Below are 23,888 nucleotides of genomic sequence, written 5' to 3'. Positions count from 1 at the left end.
TTGAAGCATGCTTCATTTCTAAAGTCCGTCAGACTTTTGCGAAGCTAAAGTCCGTTGCAGCCCACACACGATCGGATAGTCTGACGGACTCGGTCTGACGGACTTTGGATGTTGAAAAGTCCGCTCGTGTGTACGGAGCTTTAGGTGTACCGGCTGGCTTACGGGACCCAAAGGGGACCGCTACTTCAACAGAGGAACCTGCTGTATCCTGAATTTTCAGGGTATCACGCACAGCTGTGATAAGTGCTCCAACTAGCCCTTTGTCTTGCGCAGACCCGGACGAGGACTGCTCCTCACTGTCCGACCGGTCCTGGTCAGCGTCATCTGAAGCAACAGAGCAGCGGCTGCCAGTCTCAGCGGGGCTGCTCTGTGCAAAATCACCACACAAAGCAGGTAAGTGTTATTTTTAAGGGGGGGAAAAAAAAAAAAAAAAACACGAGACTTTACAATTCCTTTAAACTAAGACTAAGCAAACAGATACCAAGAAAGAGCTAACAGAGGACCTAGAGTGAAAAACGAAAAGAGGAGATCAAGACAAGATGATGTTCCATTTGTACCCTACAAGCCTCTAAGCCAATAGTGGTCAATCTGATAAAGAGGGGCCCGTGTTCACCACCAAAGGGCCACACATAATATTCAGCAAATCTAATGCTACAGATTATGGCAGTGAGTTTCTGAAAAACAGGTCAAAGCATGCATTTTCTGTGCAGTTTGCCTTACATTTGGAAATGCACCAATGTGAATGGTGCCTCATTGTTCTTGTGTAAACACACCAATTGTGCAGCCATTGGCTACAAGTGCAGATTGGATGCTGGTTTTCCAGTATATCCTTTTTTCAAAAGTCGGTCATTAGACCAGCTTCTGTAGGAAAGCCAGCTGTACACACTGACCGAATGTCGGCCGGTTCCCGTTAATTCAACTGATACTGGATGATAGTCGGCTCGGTTTGTACCCAGCCTTAGGGCAAGGAAAAGTAAAAAAAAACTGTTCCTTGATGTCAAGGAATCCTCTACAGAGGAGGAATGCACAGGTACCAACAACGGTGAGGGGTACAGTAGCATCTGAAGATGCAAAATTCTCTAAAGAGGAGAGCAACAATGCAGTTAGGATGCAACTCTAAAGGCCAAGTTCCCACCTTCACAGGAAAGGGGAGTCCCAGGGATGCGGAGAACACAAGGGGGAGACACTGCTGAATGCTGCAGAAAAAGGCAGGAGATGAGAGGCACTAGAAGATGCCACACACAATGGGTTAACCAATGGGCCAAAAGCAGTGTCCTGAGCATCCAAATGCCTGTCAAACTGCACAAGGATACGTCTGGATGTACATAGCACAGCCCACCTTAGAAGTTGGAGCACACCTTCACACAGAAGGTTGGTCAGAGGGGTTACCAGGCTTCTGGCTTTGGTCCCTAGTGGGCTTTAGTGCTCTATAGGCCTACAAATAATTACTGCCAAAAGTAAATTAAGAAAAACAGTGGGATTTCTCTGACCCGTCTGAAGATATCCTGTGTTGAGGCAAGAGTACACTTTGGGCACGCATAGTGTTGCTAATGACAGTGTTAATAAGAGCAGGCCCTAAGAGACGTCATCTCTTCAAGAGTAAGTGAGCCAGATGTTTGTTGGACAATTCATGAGTGTCACATGCATGCAGCCAGACACCATCACAACTATATCATAAAGTTATTGACGTGCTTCAGCTGCTCTATAAAATAGGGAAGTCTACCCATTCTGACACGGTTTGACAGGTCAGGGTTACCGCCAACACAGGATGGAGCACTAAACAGTCAATTCAAACTTTGATCCAAGGGGGAAATTTAACAGTTTATCAGTAAAGACCCAAAAGTTGAGCACACCATTAACCATTTTGGCAGTATTAACAAAACGCAGTTACAGTTAAACACAATTCACTTGTGCATTCACAGTGGATACAGACCATTTGGCTTACAAAGTCCTTCTCAAAGAGGATATACTTTGTCACACTTTGAGGTGGGTCGCAGAACCATTCTAGGCATTTACATTTAACACAGAGGAATGACTCAAATAACAGGTGAAGTGGAAAGGTCTGCAGGAGCGCTGAAAGACCCGAGGTGGGAACTGCAGGCTGATCCTCTAGAGTCTTGCTATGGTGATATCTAGGTGATGTGCACTGCATCAATAAGGTTTGGAACAACCCTTCTCTATATCAGTCAACTGCAGGAGACCATGGTGACCCAACAACCAGCCTCTTCTGAAATTGACTGTTGAGACTCCAAATTGGAAGTACCTACAGATCTGGTTTGATTTATGGGCTCAGGAGGATTAGCGATAGACTCTGCCAGACGTTTTTGGGCAGACTACGCCAGTAACTGAGCACAAACAGAAGAGTCCAGAGTGAATAAAAATGAATACAAAATATATTTTTTTTAGTAACACAATATATATATTATAGTTTGTCTCATAGAATTAAATTTAATTTACAAAGCATTGCAAAGTTATTTACAAATAAAACAAATACTGCAGCTGCTGACTTTTAAAATAAGGACACTTGCCTGTCCAGGGTGCCTGCAATGTCCTCACCCAAAGCTGACCTGTCCCTCGGCTTGGGGTGGAGGCCCCCTGGCATCTTAAGTAAGAGAATTAGGAAGTGAAGCCTGTTTCCCTACTGCACATGCGTGAGTCGCACTGCACGTTCTGACTGGACCCTACTGTCTTCTAGGTCCTGTGTGTCTCCCGCTTTAACTATGCTTTAAATTGTGTGCATTTTTAATGCCATACACACATTTTATATATATTTAAAAAAAAAATACGAACAAAATCCAATAAAACAAAAAAAGTTAAAATAATAATGGTTAAAAACATTTAAAAAAAAAATCAGCAGACAAATATTAGCCAAGCACAAAGGGATTTAGTTTGAGCCAATGGTTAAGGGTTAGGTGATTAAATAAGTGTTTTTGAAATAAGGTTATTTTTTTTTGTCTATGGATTGCATAGACATTTATTTATTTTTTTGCAGAATAATATCAAAAGAAAGCCATGTTTGCCCTATAAATTACATAAATTATACTTTGTTCTTTTAAGCAATACCAATGCTATTGCTGACATGTCCATAGCAGAAATGTAAGAATTGTTTTGGTCCAAATAGAATAGAGTCTGCAATGGCAGACACTAAAGTTGGAAGGATACCATAAATTTCAGTGCATTCGCAATATAACGAATTCTCAGTCAAAAGCAAAGACTTCAATATACACTAGCAAGACTGAATTAAGACATCAAGTTACCTGACATCCACTCCCTCCAGAACTTTCATGCTGTGAGCACCAATCACTTCTTGTTTGAGATAGTACAACATTCTCACTCGAAGTAAAACCCTGCAATTAAAAAAAAAAAAAAAAAAAGACACTGATAACCTGGATGAAGTTTGTATATCTTTTGTGTTTATATGACATAAATGTCAAGTTACCACTATAGAAAAGATTTGTAAACTTTGCAAATTTAACATAGTTATGCAAAAAAAATATCAAAATGAATTTCTTTATCGCATCCTGAAATTAAGTGCAGAAAGCAATATTGAGCTCCTCTTTCCGGCCATCTTGGGTTCCTTGGTCACACCATGGCAGAGATCTGTTTTCTCCTCTAGTAATTTAAACCACACACTGATAACTGCTCCTCTACTACTGATGCATGAAGGAAGAGTGAAGTTCAATGGCAAAAAGGTCACTCACTTCAAGGTCTCTTTAGCAGAAGTGGCACAGGTTCATGTTAATGATACAAAGGTTGGGTGGTACTCTCTCCAGTTCACTAGCTTTGCTAGAACACTAAAGACTGAGTCCAAAAAATAAACTTTTAAAAGTGGGTAAAGGCAAGAGATGAAAGTGATATTGAACCCTAAAACAAAAAATGAACTTTCTTTAACAAAACAAGCTGAGCAGCAAATGTGGATGTTAGAAGGTTGAGACAAGCCATTTAACACTGACAGGGGTGTGTACAATAGTCAGCTTTTATTCATGTATGTTCAAATCTTTATCCTAAAAATAAAAACGGTTGCTGTTACAGCATAAAAAGTGTCAGCAGATGTTTGGCTTTAATTAGTCGATTTAGTCAAATCCATTTAAATCCGCTAGTGAATCTAACACTACCCTTGTCTCAGACTGACGACGCTGCTTTCCAAAGGTGTCTCCAATGCTCCTCCATCCACAGTGCAGACGCCTTAAGGGCACTTTCACTTTCGTTTTTGCTGCGCTTTTTGGCCGCTAGCAGGGTGCTTTTAACACCCACTAACGTCAGAAAAAAGGTTAAAAGCACACCCAAAGCGCTGCCCATTAATTTCAATAGACAGGGGCGCCTTAGGAGTGGTGTATACACCGCTCCTACAGCGCCTCAAAGATGCCAAAAGTGTACAATGTGTCTGCTGCAATGTCGCACTCTCGCTAAAAATCGCAGATCGTGGCCATTACTAGTAAAAAAAAAAATAATAATAATAAAAATGCCATAAATCAATAACCTATTTTCTAGGCGCTATAACTTTTGCACAATTCAATCAATATATGCTTATTGCGATTTTTTTTACCAAAAAATATGTAGAAGAATATAGATCGCCTAAACTGAGGAAAACATTTTTTTTTTTTTTTAATTGGGATATTTCTTATAGCAAAAAGTAAAAAATATTGTGTTTCTTTCAAAATTGTTGGCCATTTTTTAGTTTATAGCGCAAAAAATAAAAACCGCAGAGGTGATCAAATACTACCAAAAGAAATCTGTATTTGTGGGGAAAAAATGATCAAAATTTAAATTGGATAAAACGTTGCATTACCGCACAATTGTCATTCAAAATGTTACAGAGATGAAAGCTGAAAATTGGCCTGGGCAGGAAGGGGGGTGAAAATGCCATGTATTGAAGTGGTCAAAGTGGTTGTAAAGACTCTATGCATGAAGGTAAAAAACTTGCTGTGTGCAGTAGCCCCTCTAATACTTACCTGAGCCCCTTCTTGATCCAGCAATGTGCACAAGAGCAGCATCTCTCCAGGGTCTCTCCTTCATCATTGGCTGAGACAGCAGAGGGAGCCATTTGCTCCCGCTACTGTCAATTACAACCAGTAATGAGAGAGCGGAGCAGGGCCGAGCCATGCTCCATGTGTGAACGGACACACAAAGTAGTGGCTCGGGAGAGAGCCTCCTTGAGTGTCCCCATAGCAAGCAGCTTGGAAGAAACGAGGGGCCAGGAGCGCCAGCAAGGGAACCGAGAAGAAAAGGATTGAGGCTACTTTGTGCAAAACCACTGCACAGAACAGGCAAGTATGACATGTTTATTTAACCAGTTGACGTCCGTGCTATAGCCGAATGATGGCCACAGTGGGGACCTGAATTTCCGGAAGGCCGTCATATGACGGTCTCCCCTGTGCACGCTCCCTGTGCACGCTTCGCAGGGCGAGTGCGGAGCCCGCTGCGATCACTGAGTCTCGGGTGATTACTGATCCGAGTAAGGGGCCGGTCCTGGCCCCTTACCATGTGATCAGCTGTCAGCCAATGACAGCTGAGCACATGATGTAAACAAAAGCTCGGTAATCATTTTCTTTTTCTCCTCACGCTGACAGCGTGAGGAGAAAAAAAAGCAGACCACGGCTTATCTGAAAGGGACAACGGTCCCGAAGAGGCAATTATGCCTCATCTATGCCCACCACTACCCCCTGCCAATGCCACCTATCAATACCCACAAGTGCCACCTATCAAAGCCCACCAGTGGTGCCAATCAGTGCCACCTAGCAGTGCTGCCCATCAGTGAAATTGATCAGTGCCCATTATTGTTACTCATCAGTGTCCATCACTGCCACCCACCAGTGCTGCCTCATCAGCGTACATCAGCAGAGGAGGAAAATTACCGGTTTTAAAATTTTATAACAAAATATAACAAAAAATGAAAACTGCAGAGGTGCTCAAATACCACCAAAAGAAAGCTCTATTTGTGGGAAAAAATTATAAAAAACTTTCATTTGGATACAGTTTAGCATGACCGCGCAATTGTCATTCAAAGTGCATCAGCACTGAAAGCTGAAAATTGGTCTGGACAGGAGGGAGGTTTAAGTGCCCAGTAAGCAAGTGGTTAAAACAAAATCTGCCTTTAACCGGTTCCCGACCAGCGCACGCCGATGTACGTCGGCAGAATGGCACGGGCAGGCAAATGGGCGTACCTATACGACCCTTTAAACTTACCGCCCTGCCATCGCGAGCGCGCCGGCGGTGCCATGCTCACGTGCCAGTCGGGACCCCCGTGAGTCCGATCGTGGGTCCCGCGGACTCGATCGTCACGGGCATACCCGCGATTGTCTCTCGGGGCGGCTGAACAGAGAGATGCCATTGTAAACAGCATCTCCCCGTTCTGCCTAGCAACTAGTGACGCTGATCTCTGCTCCATGTGAGTGGAGCAGAGATCAGTGTTCACTAAATGAAAGCCCAGCCCCCAACAGTTAGTAACACACCCCTAGGAACACTTAACCCCTACACTGCCACCCACTGGTTAACCCCTTCACTGCCAATGTCATTTACACAGGAATCACTGCATTTAAATAGCAGTGATTGCTGTATAAACGACAATGGTCCCAAAAATGTGTCAAAAATGTCCGATGTGTCCGCCATAATTGTCGCAGTCACAATAAAAATTGCTGATCCCCGCCATTACTAGTAAAAAAAAAAAAAATTATTAATAAAAATGCCATAAAACTATCCCCTATTTTGTAAACGCTATAACTTTTGCGCGAACCAATCAATCGCTTATTGCGATTTTTTTTTACCAAAAATATGTAGAAGAATACCTAAACGGCCTAAACTGAGGTAAAAAAAAAAGTTTTTTTATATATTTTTGGGGGATATTTATTATAACAAAAAAGTAAAAAATAATGCGTTTTTTTCAAAATTGTCGCTCTATTTTTGTTTATAGCGCAAAAAATAAAAAAAGCAGGGGTGATCAAATACCACCAAAAGAAAGCTCTATTTGTGGTAAAAAAAGGACGTCAATTTTGTTTGGGAGCCACGTCGCATGACCGCGCAATTGTCAGTTAAAGCGACCCAGTGCCGAATCGCAAAAAGTGGTCTGGCCTTTGGCCAGCAAAATGGTCCGGGGCTGAAGTGGTTAATATCGCTTTAAAAAGTAACATTTTATACACAAGGAGTCGGATAAACTGTATTCTGTAGACAGGTTCTCTTTAAAGTAGAATAATAAATATTGGAACTTGGACTTACTTGTTGCAGTGATGTTTTAAGTGCTTTTTGTACCCATCATCCTGCAGTAGATGCTCTGGGTTATATTTCCGCAACCATTCAGCCTTGTGGATGTCAAAGGTACTAGTCTGGGATTTCACTTTCTTCCCTTTTCTTCCCCGTGGTACTGGAGCAGACAAGCCTGCATTTTGGAGAAGAGCATTTTTTTAAAGTTCTACATATTTCAAAGTGGATCATATAAATCTCTGCAAATGGTCCAATTCTATAAGGTCTACTTATAAACACCAATTTATTTTCTACTAATAGGAAATGTAAAGATTATGAACATGAATTACTGAACTTTGAATGGCATATAACTGAATTACACCAGCAATTTTAGTTGCATGTTAATTATTTAGCCTTTTATCAGCAATCACATAATTACCAAACCATTAAAAAGAAATGTATTACAAATAGAGTGATTACCAATAAAAGACAAGTGTATTAAGTAGAATTATACAACCTGAATTTCTTTAGTAGCAGCTTATTAGGCCTCGTGCACACTGGGTGTTTGTGCAGCACTTCTAAAGGCCTTTCTTCTTGCAGGAGACAAGCAGTGTCAAATATGTGCCTAAAGCCGTATTTTTACAAATGTGTGCAGGCGAGTTTAAGTTTGTCAAGCGCTTGGGCGTTTATTCATTTCATTGGCCATTCTGCCTATTGAAATGAATACCCAAGCACTTCACATGCCTGAATGCGGTAGCAGTTGGGCTTTTTTTTTCTGCCTCCTGTGTGCATGTGGCCTTATACATTACACAACAGAGTACAAAGCACACAGCCCCCATTCCAGTACAAGGAAGAGGAATTCATCTATCAACATGTATTTGAGAAGAAATAAAAATAACCAGACAAACAAAAATAGGATTTTTGTACTCACTGTAAAATCCTTTTCTCTGACTTTCACTGACTGACACAGCTCCATTATTCTTGACCATAGGGTTGTTACACCGCCTTCAGGAGTGGACTGGGCAGAACATGTAATACATGTGAAAAAAATAGAACTTTACAGTTCTGCCCAGGGGGTGGTCCCTCCAGAAACATCCCCTCAGCCTGCTTCCTGCAGCTCAGTATGTCAACAAGCAGTATAACGTAAATCAATAGGAGGGGAGGGTGCTGTGTCAGTCAGCGAACTTCAGAGAAAAGGATTTTATGATGAGTACAAAAATCCTATTTTGTCTTTCATTCACTGACTGACACAGCTCCTTTAATCTTGACCATTGGAACGTCGCCAAGCAGTATCATAACGAGGGGTGGGAAACAGCATAACAGAACTTCACCCCCAATCAGAAGTGCGCCCTAACAAGGGAGTCACCACCTAATCTAACCACATCAGAACTTGCGGTAATAATGCAACAGTGCATTATACTCAAAGGTAACTGTATTTTCTTTAAACAGAAAATGTAGTGCAGAATTGCAACATTAACACAGCCGTCCGCAAACTTTGCGGCAAAGCAGGCATCAGACAATGTGCTTACATCTACTCTGTAGAAAAACTTTGCAGCCAAAGCAGGCATCAGATGCGCTTACATCCACTCTGTAGAATTTGGTAAAAGTGTGAACGGGCGACTAAATCGCCACCTTACACACCAGAGCGACTGACACTCGATGTCGGAAGCCCAAGAGGCCCCAATTGTCCTGGTGAAATGTGCCATGGCAGGAAAGGGGAGCACCTGCCCCTTCAAGGCACAGGCCTGTACCACATCTGTCTGATTCACCTGGAAACGGTGGTCGACTAGACCGCCATACCCGTTTTACAAACCAGCTACCGAAACAAACAGAGATCTAACTCCCGAAGGGGAGCCGCGGCAGACAAATATATCCTTATAGCCCTGACCACATCCAGGGAATAAAGGACCACCTCTTAGGATGTGTCGGTTTAGGACACATAGATGGTAACACAAAATCTTCATTGATGTGGAATGCCGAAACCAACTTCAGCAGAAAGGAAGGTTCTGGACGCAACACCACCTTATCCTTAAGGGTAACCATATAGGGTGACTTGCAAGACAAGGCTGCCAGTTCCAAAACCCTCCTGGCCAATGTAATAGCCACTAGAAAGACCATTTTCTGAGAAAGAGTCACAAGGGAATTCCTCTGATGTTCTCAAACGGCAGTTTCTGAAGCGCTGATAACACCAGGTTCAGATCCCACGGGGTAACGGTGGACACACCGAAGGAATTACAAGTCGGACCCCCTGAACAACAGTGCTCACTAGAAAGTGAGATGCCAGGGGTCACTGAAAAAAGACAGCCAAGGCCGATATTGGTCCTTTCATGGTGCTTAAAGACAACTTCTGGTCTACTCCTCGCTGTAGAAACAGCAGGATCCTGGAAATTGAATAGGTGCACGGATGCCATCCTTTCTCCTCACACAGATGTATGCCTTCCAGGTAGGAGGGTATATCTTCTGAGAAGATTTCCGTGCTCTCAACATAGTTGTGATCACCGAGTCCGATAGGCCTCGGTACCTTAGCATTTGGCTCTCAACAGCCATGCCGTTAAAATCAGCTATGGTTAAACAAGATGGAGAATCGGACCTTGACACAGAAGGTCCTCTCACAACAGCATTCGCCAGGGAGCAACCAGGTGTAATAGGTCGGCGCGTCAGGGACGCCAAGGCCAATCTGGGGCATTAGCATTACTGGAACCCCCTCGGCCTCCACTCTGCAGAGCATACGTGGTAGTAGTTTTAGTGGAGGAAAGTCGTAGATCAGTCGGTACTGATCCCATGGAGCCACCAGCATGATTGTCGTGTCTGCCCAAGGATCTCTTATCCTGGATACGAATCTCTGCCCCTTCCCATTGAGATGGGAAGCCAGGAGATCCACGTCTGGTGTGCCCCACCGCAGGCACAGTAGCCTGAACATCTCTGGATGCAACGCCCCTTCTCCTGGGCCCAGCATCTGGAAACTTGGGTAGTCCGACTGTCAGTTTTCTACTCCCGGGATGTAATTGCCGACAAGGCCACTACCTGTCTCTCTGTCCACTGAAGGATGTGAGCGACCTCCCGTGCTGCAGCCGAGCTAGTTGTTCCTCCTTGATGGTTGACATATGCCCCCGCCGTGGCGTTGTCTGACTGGATCCTGATTGGACGCCCTCGTAGTCTCATCGACTATGTGGAGAGGCAAAGCCTGATCGCTCGGAGTTCAAGCATATTGATCGGCAACTTGGGTTCCTCACCCGACCAGAGACCCTGGGTCTACTGTGCTCCCAGTACTCCACCCCAGCCAGTCAGGCTGGCGTCTGATGTGATCACAGTTCAATGCAGAGGTAGGAACGACTTCCCGGACCAAAGTGACGGGGACCTCGGCTACCAAAGCAAGGAGTCCCTGACTGACTGGCTCATCTGAATCTGCCGAACCAGGGATAACGGAGATATGTCCCATTGTGTTAATATCTCCTTCTACAAGACTCTGGTGTGAAAGTGGGTGTACGGTACAGCCTCAAGGGGGTTCACCATGAGGCCCATAACTCGCATGCAGAAAACACAGCGACGACCACCTGCAGTTCAGTGATAGTTTTACCGCGGTTCTGAGAGTCTACAGTTTGTCTGAAGGGAGAAAACTTTCGCTTCAATGGAGTCCAGCGGTAAGCCTAGGTACTCCAGCACTGAATCTGTATTTTAGGTTCAACAGCCACCCAAATTCCTGCAGGGTTTGCATGGTGATCGCCACATCCTCCTTTAATTCTGAGGCGGAAGCTGCTCTCAGAAGGAGGTCGTCCCGGTAACTTGTGATTGTGATCCCGCGTTGTCTCAACAATGCCAAAATTGAAGTCAATACCTTGGTAAGGACTCGGGGTGCTGAAGCCAAGTCAAAAAGGGAAAGCCACAAACTGGTTGTGGGCTTCCTCCACTGCATTTCGCAGAACCCTCTGGTGCCTGAGGCATATGGGTATGTGCAGGTATGCATCCTGGATGTCCAAAGACGCCAGGGAGTCTCCTTGATGAAGTGCAGCGACTACTGACTGAACTGATTCCACACTGAGCCTCTGTACTTAAAGCAACTGAGGCTTTTAGGTCCAAGATTGGACGTACCCCTCCCTTCTTTGGGGACTACAAACAGATTGGAGTAGAACCTCTGGAACCTTTCCAACACCGGAACAGACATAATCACCCTGTGGCTTAGCAGGTCCCATACTGCCCCTATGGGGCCTCCCAGCGAGCCGGGAGTAAGGGTATGCTGGAAGGGAAGACATTTTTGGTGGCCAAGAGAGGAAGTCTATCTTGTAGCCAAGGAAATCAGTTTGCAGACCCATTGGTCAGACAGCCAAGAGGCCCACCGGGCTGCAAACCCCCGAAGGCGACCCCCCCGCCCGTCATAGGCAAACCTTCATGCGGTAGCACTCTTCTCGCGGGTTTGTTAGGCTTGCGGTTCCAGGGACACTTTCGTCCTCAAGGGCCGTCCTGTTGGACTGGGAGCATTTATCTGAAGTCACGGACGGAAAAAACCTCTTTTGAGCGGAAATTGAGAGCCTCTGCCTGCAGAGTGGCTCCTTAGTCTTCCTGGCCTGTGGGAGCAAGGTACTCTTCCCACCTGTGACATTCTTAATAATGTCATCCAACGAGGTTCCAAAGAGCCGCTCAACAAGGAAGGGTAGAGCCGTCAAGGCTTTTTCAAATGCCTGGTCCATCGACCAGCATTTCAGCCAAATCATGCGCCTCAGCACCACTGCTGACACTGAAACCCTGCATAGCGTATACAGAGCCACGTTCCAAATGTACTTAAGATCGTGCACTAACTGGTCTGCTAGTTCCACGCAGACGGGAGTAGCCTGCTGCTTCTCCAAAAGTTTTGCCCATTCAGTAAGTTACATAGTTACATAGTTAGTCAGGTTGAAAAAAGACACAAGTCCATCCAGTTCAACCACAAGAAAAAAAGAAATAATATATATATATATATATATATATATATATATATATATATATTAGAATATCATACTAGCCCATATACCTAATTCTATACCCACAGTTGATCCAGAGGAAGGCAAAAAACCCCAGCAGAGCATGATCCAATTTGCTAAAGCAGGGGAAAAAATTCCTTCCTGATCCCCCGAGAGGCAATCGGATTTTCCCTGGGTCAACTTTACCTATAAATGTTAGTACCCAGTTATATTATGTACACTTAGGAAATAATACAGGCCTTTCTTAAAGCAATCAACTGAGCAGGCCATAACAACCTCTGCAGGAAGTCTATTCCACATTTTCACAGCTCTTACTGTGAAGAAACCTTTCCGTATTTGGAGATAAAATCAAGAGTGAATAAATTCAGTTCCTCTAATCTTTCCTCATAGCTGAGTTCCTCCATGCCTTTTATCAGTTTGGTTGCCTTTCTCTGCACTTTCTCCAGTTCCGATATCCTTTTTGAGAACTGGTGCCCAAAACTGAACTGCATATTCCAGATGAGGTCTTACTAATGATTTGAACAGGGGCAAAATGATATCTCTCTCTCGGAAGTGCATACCTCTCTTAATACAGGAAAGGACTTTGTTTGCTTTGGAAACCGCAGCTTGGCATTGCATGCTATTATTGAGCTTATGATCTACCAAGACCCCCAGATCCTTCTCCACTATGGATTCCCCCAGTTGTACTCCCCCTAGCATGTATGATGCATGCATATTCTTAGCCCCCAAGTGCATTACTTTACATTTCTCAAAATGAAACCTCATCTGCCACAGTCGCCCAATTAGACAGAGCATTGAGGTCGGCTTGTAAATTGGAGACATCCTGTAAGGACGTTATTCCACTGCATAGCTTGGTGTCATCTGCAAAGACGGAAATGTTACTTTTGATCCCAGATCCAATAACACTGAACCTTGGGGTACACCACTGATAACCTTAGACCACTCAGAGTAAGAATCATTAACCACTACTCTCTGAATTCTGTCTTTTAGCCAGTTTTCTATCCATTTACAAACTGATATTTCCAAACCTGTAGACTTTACCTTACACATGAGCCGTGTCTGCGACAAGTGCTGTGGTCAGTATTGGTCGTATTGCTGACCCCCCAACCGTAAATAGGGAACGGGCCACTGCCTCAGTTCCTGCCCGTGGGGTCCTTAAACACAGGAGCCCCTTCTACCGGGATTGTGGTTACTTTTATTTAACCTGGATACAGGGGGGTCCACGACTGGAGGAGCTGACCATTATTTAGGAAGGCTCTTCTCAAGGGGGCAATGCACCACCATGCTTTTTGGGACCAAAAAGGTCAGTTGCGGTCGCCCCCATTCCTGTAAATGAACTTATCGAAATAAGTCAGATACAGAAACACCTTAGGTGTACAGGCTGGCTTACGGGACCCAAAAGGGACTGTTACTGCAGCAGAAGGACCTGCTGTATCCTCATCTTCAGGGTATTACGCACAGCTGTGATAAATGCTCCAACTAGCGCATTTCTTGTGCGGACCCAGACAGGGACTCATCCTCATTGTCCGATCGGTCCTGGTCAGCGTCATCTAAAATGACAGAGCAGGGGCCACCAGTTACTGCGGGGCCTGAGTCTGCGTCAGAGCTCTTCCCGGAGGATGGGGGGCAGGGGCCGCTTTCTACCACCTTTGTGCTCGCACACCGCCTCCACCCTGGCAACAAACGTTTTCAGGATCACCAACAAGGCGTCCAAAGGTGCTGCACTGTTTACAGGCGAGCCTGTTGCATTGCAGAGAGTTAGGGAGAAGAAACATACGTTTCTGAAGCCATGCTGACCCACCCTGTCTGCCACCTGTTGGGGATTTAGGAGAGGTGTATAGTCCCACCCTCCTAGTTGCTGCATGCTGAGGGACCCCCACTGAAGGACTCACCACCCTGACCAAGTTCTGCGCCGTTCAGCTAGTAGTGCCTGTGCCCTGTGTCATCTCCCAGGTATCTGAGTGAAGAAACCACGCTGTTCTGAGCCTCAGGGACCAGCACAGGGCATAAAAACCTCGCTGGGCTACAAAAATGGCAGCCGGGCGTCCAGTATAAAGGACATAATCACAGAGAAAATGGCCACCAAACTACAGTAAAATGGTCCCTGACCATGCTTCTCCCTGGTCACACCAAACATGGTCGCCAAACTGCATGCAGATAGGGACAGTGAAAAAAGGCAGGGAAAACGGTGACAGAAATCTCTACAGCGATCAGCATGAACAGACCTCCAGACACCCAGGGGAGAGACAACAGACACCCAGGGCACAGCCACCCACCCAAGGTGAGAGACCCCCCCAGGGGGTCCCTGTCTATGTGGCACACACATCACTCAGCAGCCCATGCAGCATCCCCCATAGGGATAGGGACAGGGAGAGAAGAGAGGGAGGAGAGGGACCCCCTAATCTACCTCCCAGGGAATGCCCAGCTGCTCAGCCCCACCGAGGCAGGGAGAGCTGTACTTACCATTCCGGACGAGCTGGGGACATTCCATCACAGACCCACTCTCCGATCAGTACGGGGTGGCTGCTGGCCCAGCACACTGTGACGCAGACATCAGTAGCCCGGTCATATGTGTGCCCTGGAGCATTGCGCTCACAGGCCTGGAGCCTGAGGGGCATGTCGTGGCCGACCCAGCGTGGAGCTCTGATCTGCACATGCTCAATGGCCAAGCTTGGGAGACTACAAGGATAAGGGTATCCAGCCTGTCACCCAGCCGGCTGTTGATAGCAGATCACAGGATCGTAATCTTGCGCAAAAGGCAAACTTCTGCAGAAAAAATACACGGGCCAATGGTCCCGCAGGGAGCCTAGGTCCATCTCCTTCACTAGGCCGAAAAAAAAACTGAGTTGCAGAAAGCAATCTGAGAGGATGTTACTGGACGGACTGCCCCCTGGGCAGAACTGTAAAGTTCTGTTTTTTCACATATAGTCAAGAATAAAGGAGCTGTGTCAGTCAGTGAACGAAAGAGAAATAGATACACAGGGAGCACACGCCAACTCCATGCAGATAGTGTACTTAAAGTGGTTGTAAACCCTTACAACACACTTTGACCTACAGGTAAGCCTAGATTAAGGCTTACCTGTAGGTCCAAGAAATATCTCCTAAACCTACACGGTTTAGGAGATATTTGCCGAAAGACAGGCACTGCTGTCTACGGCGCATGCGCCGTAGATAGCGGCGCGTAGGCGCACTGAGCGCGGCATCCTCAACGACGAAGATTCCGCGCGTGTCGGCTCCTGTGTGCATGCGCGGGAGTGACGTCATCGCGGCTTCGCCGAATGACAGCGACGGAGCAGCGAGACCCCACCGAGAAGATGGATGCGCCGGACTACAGGGGACAGCAGTGACATCGCTGGCTCCTGTGTCAGGTAAGTGACACATAATGGACTACTATGCGATGCATAGTAGTCCATTATGCTTTGCCTTTGCAGGGAATGAAGGAGGAAGTAAACTCATCAGTTTACTTCCTCTTTAAGGCCACTTCACTGCCAGGGTCTTCATTGTATACATAAAATGAAACAGGTCATGACATACAGGGGCTACTACAATTTTATCCTCCATGTTTCACTCATAGCTGTTTTTTTTAAAGATCTGAGATCCACCCATTATTTACCCTGGGATTTGAAAGCCCCTCCTTACCTCCAACAGTATTAAACAATTTGGTTAGTTTGTAGAAAATGATGAAGCTCCCCCATGAGAACCATTTTGTTATATACAAATTCGGCATTCCATTACTGCACTTATCACATACAACAACCTCAATCGTTCTCATGTGGTTTGAAAGCAAACGCCACGCTAATCCTCCCTCCTCAGGCCCTATTTAATATTTATATGTCTCCCTTAATTCTCCTAAAACCCATCAAAAAGTGAAATGCATGCTTCACTTTGAGAAGGAGTTGGGCATTCCTATCCCAGAGGAAGACTGGAAAGATATTTGTTCTTCCACGGCTACTAGCTCTGGGAATGTTTTAGCTTTGGAAAACTCCTATAAAGTATAAGGCCCCTTTCACACGGGCAGATAGAATTCAGCTTTTAGCTGCGGATAGATGTAGTTATCTACCGCACCTAAACGCAAACAATGCTTTCCTATGGCCCCATTCATACACTGCATTTAGCAACGGTTACATGGGGTTTGGTGCAGGTAGAAAAAATAACTTTGACTGCATCCAGGACCGATTTATTGCAGCTATCTGCAGGTAATCACAGTATACCATTTCACCTGTGGATAGCAGCAGCAACAAGGAAAGAAAAAACAGGAAGCACATAAAAAGTGGCAAGAATATTCCACCACAGCATGTAAATGCAAGTAAACGCAGATAATTGCAATGTACAAGTGCAAATGATTGCTGTGCCTGGAATCTTGGGACATCAAAATAAAAAAAACATGCTTTTAACAGCGGCAGAACTGCCCATGTGAAAGGGGCCTTAATGCGTTGATACCCGACCAGACTCTATGCTGAAATTTTCAAATATGTTCCCGGGAGCTCTCATCTTTGTTTTACGGGCCATGGAACAATGTTACATGATACAGTGGACATCCCCAAGGCACGGAAGTTATGGATTAGAGTTTACTTCCTAATAAACGCGGTCCTCCATTGCAATTTATGAAAGGATCCAGTTGGAACCTTATTGAAGTAGCCAATCCAGACAACAAATTGAAAAATAGCAAAATAATTGGCTTAATTGTTTTGCCACTAAACAAATTATTGTACACTCCTGAATGTCCCCCTCACTGAAATGCCAGGAAGTTAAAACTTGCCTAAAAAGGTACAACGATGGACCAAGTGGAGAGATTACTCATAACCCAATCACAGAGCATTACATTTTGGAATTTTTTAATCCATTTTACGGAGTGATAGTGTGTTATGCACCTCGGGTAAAGGAATTTACTTACCCCTCCCATCTCTACATAGCATCTCCTGCCTACTTTTTTCAGCCCCCCCCCCTATCACCCCCCCCCTTTTCTTTACCTGGCCTTGTATTCCCATTCAGGGCCTTTGGTCTTTCTTTTTTGCTTCCTCTCTCCTCCACCTTTCAGACAGTCCAGTAAGCATGACTTTTGCCTGTACTGTTTTTTTGCATAACCTTCAGTGATTCTTCCAGCCAATTTCTTTATGTTACATTACTTCGAAAAGTTTTCTAGTCAACATATTATATTCCCTTACTGAGAGGACATTCATTATACATTACATGTTATATACAGGTTCACTTCCTTACTTGGGCCTTTAACTCCTCGGATCTCCCTTTTTAAGCTACAGCCCTTTGGATTATTTAATGTTGTGTGAATTTTAAATATACCTATGATGGTTTACACTTAACACCTTTGCATTGCAAACTTCAACAGTAATATATTAAACAAGAAAGATCTGAAATCCAGGAATGATCTTTTAAGCTGTCAGAAACAGTCTTGGGCAACAAGGCTTAGCAAGGTGATGGGGCTTCAAACCAACCACTAACTAAAAAAAAAAAAAAAAAAAAAAAAAAAAGTCTTGTATTCACGCTCAACAAAACGCACATCATATATAGGTCAATGGTAACGCACCTAACATGCCCCACACAGATGTGATCTAAGCCTAAAACCTCCCTACCAACAGGCTTTATTTAATCTCAGCCATTCCCAAAGCTCCAATGACCTGAGGGAATCTCTCATTGCTCTTGGCAAGCTATCTTTTCATGTCAGGCCACATTTATTCTAGTTTGCATACAAAAAAACACTGCTACCAACATATTGTTGTACAAAGATAGAAATCTCTATTGCAAAACACAGAAAATATGAGTCTTTATAGGTAAACACCTACCTGGAGGACAAATTGCAGCTATAAACAATAGACTGGTTTCCAAAGTACTTAAATTAAGTTTATAGGAAATATTAAATAGGATCTTCCAAAATATCAGGCAAATTACACATATCAAAATCTTAGCTTGCAAGTTTTCTTCAAATACTGTTAAAAGAAATGCGATGTTCCAACTCCTATGAATTTCCATATTGATTGCACACCCATTTACAGCAAATTATCCCGACTTAAATGTTTGTTTCTTCAGTTCATCATGGACTCTATGGTACACCTATGACTTAATGCAAGAATGATTATTATCTAATTATTTCTGGTCTTCAAGACTGTATGAAATGTTGACTTGTATCTTCAGGTTTGCAATGAATATATTAACCACTTTCCGACTGTATAACATACATGGCAGCGAGGTGGCACTGCTGCACTGGATCACATACCTGTGCAGGGAGTGCACCGGCAGCGGCCAGCTCCCGCTTTGATTATACACAGCTGGAGCTGATATGTGGGTATTACAGACTCGACGTCCGCCGGAACCTGCTGATCATTTGGCACAGAGGCAGAATGGCAGTCTATGTAAACAACACAGATTGCTGTTTTGTCAGTAGGGAAGGCATGGATCCTGTGTTCTTGCAAAGCAGGGACTAGGATCCATGTCTTCCCCTGGTAAAAGCACCTTCCACACTGCACAAAAACACTAACTAGGCACACATTCACCCCTTTGATTGCCCCTGATGTTAACCTCTTCCCAGCCAGTGCAATGAGAGTGCATATTTGTAGCACTGATCACTGTATTAGTGTCACTGGTTCCCAAAAAAGTGTCCGTTAGCCCTGGTTTACATTGGTACCATTTAACATGCAATCTGACATGTCAAATCGGCGGCAAGGGCATCGTCCTAATCGCCAAACCAATTTCAAAAAGTCGTTTCTGTACTACTTTTTGAGATTTCAGGGTGTGATTTCCATTGACATTTGTGCAGAAACCCGCACAGATGTCTCTGAAATCGCAGCCGAAATCGGGACTAACATGCGGGAGTGAACTCGCACAGCTTCATTCCCGCAGCTCGGTGTGAACCTGGGCTTAGTGCCCGATTTGTCCGCCGCAATATCGTAGTCTTGCTGATCGACGCCATTACTAGTAAAAAAAATAAAAATTCCATAATATATATTTCAGATTGTAGACGCTATATATTTTGCGAAAAATCAATATACGCTTATTGGGAATCAAAAATATGTAGCAGAATACATATTGGACTGAATTGATGAATACATTTGATTTTGATCATTTTTTTTATTGGATTTGTTTTATAGCAGAAAGAAAAATAGGGGTCCCCCCCCCTAAAATTGTCAGTCTTTTTTTGTTTATAGCGCATAAAAAAAAAAATGCAGAGGTGATCAAATACCACCAAAAGGAAGCTCTATTTTTATTTGGGTACAGCCTTGCATGACCGCGCAATTATCAGTTAAAGTAACGCAGTGCCGTATCGGAAAAAATTGCCTCGTCAGGAAGGGTAAATCTTCCGGAGGTCAAGTGGTTAAGGCAGGACACCAAAATAAGTGTGTAATAAGCATTTGGTATCCTTGCTATGCACTTGCACCATCACAAGGTCTTCAAATGTTTATAAGCTGTAGACACGCAACACAGTGTCTACAAGGCAATTTATACATTTTAAGATTTCTGTGACCTGCTTTACAAAAGCAAACTTTTGGTAAAAATTTAGGGAAACTTTGAATTCCAGACACACATACCAAGATGGTTCTGTAACTCTCGTGTCTGACCATCTTCTGTTGGAGTGATGAGGTCCCAGATGAAGCTCTTGATTTTCTCATCTCCCCTGTAGTGCACTAGACAGTAAGCCAACAAAGCTCGGCATATGATTTCAACATCTTGCTCGTTTAGCTGCTTCTTGAAACGACCATGAGACAAAATATCTCTCCATCTTCCCCACCTGGAAAGATCAGACAGGTTCATCTACATTCTCATACCTGTATATTCATGTTCTATTTAATACACTTCATGTGTAGTGATCTGTTCTCTCTGAGTAATCGATCTGCTGGCTTTTTATAATGTTTGCATTATAAGCTTTTGTAGTCTCTACGACGACAATCTTACCCGTATACGAGAAGATTCTTCTCTACACGAAAGCACTCTGTCCTTCCGTAGCCGTTGGATCGATCATATGGTCTTCGCAGTTTGGGTTTGTCATCTCCTTCACTTCCTGCCTCAGACAGCTCCTCCAGTTCTTCCTTTGTGGCACTAAAGGGCCGGGTCTGTTTGCGGACTCTGGGTGTGTCTATAACCAAACTGTTCTGTAAAATAAGATTAAAATTTATTGCAATATCATTTACAAGGTTGATTGGTAATGGTTCTAGTACATGACCATTTTCTAAACATATCAAAATCTCAACCCAATAAATGTACTATATGTTGGAACACAGAACCAAGCTTAAGTCTGGTTTTCCATCAGCAGTTTTTAAATTATTCTCTAACACCATAAAAAGATTTGTATGCGATAAACCTTATCAGATTATACTTACTCGTCCACTAACTGAGTCAATATCAATTTCAGCCTTTTTTGCCCACTTCTGCCAGAAATTTGGATCATCCAATGAGATATCAGTTCTATTACCAGAAGCCACAAAGCTGGCCTAGAGAATAAAAGTAAACAGTTAGTGGATTAATGACTATGATTGCTTAACGACTCAAATATATTTTATGAAGGATATGGTTGTTATCAGGGATAACAAAAAAAATAATGAAAAAATAAAAAATACTTATTTAATTTAAATACTGGCTTAATTCTTGCAATGTTTCACCTCAAGACAATATTAAAAAATAAGAAATGCTAACATTTTTTATATATGCATCAACCATACCTTAGCAAATGTTGAACCTCTGCCTTCAGATTCTATGGTGATTGTCTTTGTCCTCCTCTGAAGAATCTGGTCAATATCTTCTTCACAAAACTTTGACCCTTCATCTTCCTCATCCATGATGGCTCCATATGCTCCACGCCGAAGGAGGTCTTCAATCTCTTTCTTTGAGAGCTGCTGAATCTAGCCAGAAAAAATACAGAACATTTTGTACTCTACTCACAGAAAAATTATTTTCACTCTCAGTTTATTAAAGACATAGTAGACATTTGAATACATTCCTGGCCTACAGAAGTCTAAATACCAAATAAGCAGCTCATCTCATAAAGTTCATAATATAGAAAGAGGAGGGGGGGGGGGAAATAATGGAGCGGCGACCCCAAAAAAGGGGCAGAATTTTTGTCTTCCATAAAATGAATAAGAAAAAAAAACGTAACAAAATAATCCAATTTCCTCTAACCAGTCACTGGGGAATATAATTGACATCTAGGGACATTTACTAGGCGACTGAGGCATTCCCTGCATTGTATCCACATGTGTATACTAGGGGCATGCATACACACAGCTGCAGGGCCGGGAATGCCCTGGCTATATCTGATTGGCGGTCTGCAGTGACAGCTTCTTGGCAGAATAGCTCAGGTGGGTTCAAACCAGTATCCAAACATGCCTGAGCTCAACCCTGCTTACAATGCAAGACTGCTGGTGATGCCAGAGTGTGAATGCTGAATTTAGCACCAGGGGGACTGGTTGCTTAGAGAAAAGGAGCCTCCAGAAGTAAGGGATAAGGTAAGTAAGAGTGCTTTTTAATGGTACCCTAGACAAAAACAAGCATTTTACCCCTACAATACTGGATCTCGAATGCTGAGACATCAAATATCAGTTATACAAGGGGGACTGGGTTCAGTACCACTTTAAGCAAAAAATGCCTGCATTTCAGCACTGCTGCTACCTTAGAAACATTTTAGGCTATGTCAGACCCATTTTAATGTAGACATAAACCTCCCGATATTGAGCTCTGTTCCACAGTCCTTGCATACTATTGCTTTTTCTCATCTACTAGGAGGCAATAACAAGCACCTCTGTCAGCTGGAGGAACTTGGGGATATTTTATAATTAATTGTTTTTTATTTGCACCTGTCCGGCTTGCTTCATATTTCATGCACTTTCATCAAAACACACAATATACACAGTATAGGTCAATGTTATTGCAACTAAAAATGCATGTAAAAGGCACCTAAAATGTACCACACCGATGTGAACTAAGGCAGACATGCTTTGTCTGAACTGCCTAGCCCAGAGCGCATTGGTTTTGACCAATGTGCATACCCCCAACATGGCCAGCAAGAAAGACAACTTTCTTACAAAAAGCTCTTTCCCCAAAACTTTCAAAACCATTATCTATTGGATCGATTAAATGCTGAGATGTCGGGTAATTGGATAGTAGTTGCCAAATGAAGTTGAAAATTCAGAGGATCAACCACAGGAGTAAGACTACTTTGTTGCAGGGTCTTCAGAAAAAGGGTGAAGCATTTGAGCCCCATAATCAATACCTTTCAACTAAGGAAGTCATGAGTGTGAACTTTCATTAGTCATTCAACACATCAAGTTATGACTGCAGGAATGTAGTGCTTTTAAATAATAAGTATGTCTGGTGTGCCTAATATAGCAAGTTAAATAATGGATACACTGTCGGTATAATCTCTTAATGCATCTCAGACAAAAACACAATCCCAGAGTGGGACTCTAAAAACGTAGAAATTAACTAAACTAAAATGACACAATGGATCAAAAAAATGAAACAATAAACATGGAGTAGAATAAGCATGGGTAGTATGAGTATAACTTAAGGTGAGAGACAGCTTTGCCTACCTCTATTATGCAGTTAATATACTGTAGAAGTTTAATGTGTCCTCCAGTGCTCTACTAAGGGAAATGGATACAGGAATGCAATTTATTTTAGGGAATAAAGCAGGTCTTTAATGAAAATAACTTACTCCACCAACACTGTTTTCTCTTCCACTCATGCTCTGTAGCACAGCTTTGTCTAAACCCAACTTAAGGCTGGCTCGGTCAAACATCTCCCGTTCATAAGAATTTCTTGTTATTAGTCTGTAAACCTTCACAGCCTTGTTCTGACCAATTCTATGACATCTGGCTTGTGCCTGCGAAAAAAAACCACATGATTTATTATAGAGTAGGAAAACAAACATCATTTGTCACTCTAGAACTTTCTTTATCTAAGTAAAAAAATATATATATAAAATCTAAAGCCCAGTACCCAGTGCAAGTTTTTTTTTTTTTTTTCCAACCCAACTGGTTGAATAGAAAAAAAAAAATGACAGACCACCGTACCAACACGACTGATGTTGGTGTGGTAATCCCCCCATGCTATTGTATTCTGACAGGGGGATTACCCCCTGCCCCCAACCAGAATACACAGATCAGCACTCGGTCATTGGCTGCAAGCGCTGAGTGATGCTGGTTTTCCAGCATATCCCTCGACAAAAGCTGGTCATTAGACCGGCTTCTGTCAGAAAGATTGCTGTACACATGGACGGAAAGTCAGACAGTTTCTGCTGGACCAGCCAATTTTCAGTACCAAGCTTTAGCCTAAAGCTGAACTCCAGGCACACAACTAAACACACAGGAGTAATATTTATGCCAACTGCTTAACCTGTTAAAGGATAGAACATTCCGTTTAGACATTCTTCTGATGCAGACACCTTTGCAGACAGCCCAATCAGATGCTGGACCTCCCGGCAGACTAAACTACAACTGACCAACACAGCCTGGTCCAGTACAAAAGCACAGACTGTGATACCATGCTAAAGAAGTAAAAGAACATTGAGGAGGTTACACATCTATGCCTCCTTTTAATATTCACACTTCTAGAAGAAGAAAAGTGTGAAAATAGTTGAATCAGAGCTCACCCTCAATCTATGTACCCTTGTACTTGGAATTACAGGAGACCGATATCAGTACGGGTCCAGGTGGTTCAATGTAAAAACACACATTTAATGGTTCATGAATGAATATAAAACTGCATTTCTTTTTCTCTGACTGGAGTTCAGTCTTAAGTGCCTGATTGCCATTG

At 43.5% G+C, this 23,888-nt stretch overlaps 1 protein-coding gene across 1 annotated transcript in view; it reads right to left on the bottom strand.

Moving 5' to 3' along the window:
• Nucleotides 1-23,888, bottom strand: part of CHD9 (chromodomain helicase DNA binding protein 9) — a 318,355-nt gene that overhangs the window by 55,764 nt on the left and 238,703 nt on the right. Inside the window, 7 exon segments of the mRNA XM_077458469.1 lie at nucleotides 3,258-3,347; nucleotides 7,213-7,372; nucleotides 19,670-19,869; nucleotides 20,034-20,230; nucleotides 20,459-20,569; nucleotides 20,798-20,977; nucleotides 22,789-22,956. Coding sequence (XP_077314595.1) covers nucleotides 3,258-3,347; nucleotides 7,213-7,372; nucleotides 19,670-19,869; nucleotides 20,034-20,230; nucleotides 20,459-20,569; nucleotides 20,798-20,977; nucleotides 22,789-22,956 — 1,106 coding nt within the window.

Source organism: Lithobates pipiens, unplaced genomic scaffold (genome assembly GCF_037356315.1).
Source record: "Lithobates pipiens isolate NorthernLeopardFrog02 unplaced genomic scaffold, aLitPip1_a1.2 Scaffold_10, whole genome shotgun sequence".
Taxonomy (NCBI): Eukaryota; Metazoa; Chordata; class Amphibia; order Anura; family Ranidae; genus Lithobates; species Lithobates pipiens.
Note: the sequence above shows the minus strand (reverse complement) of the source record. Positions and strands in the feature narration are given on the sequence as shown.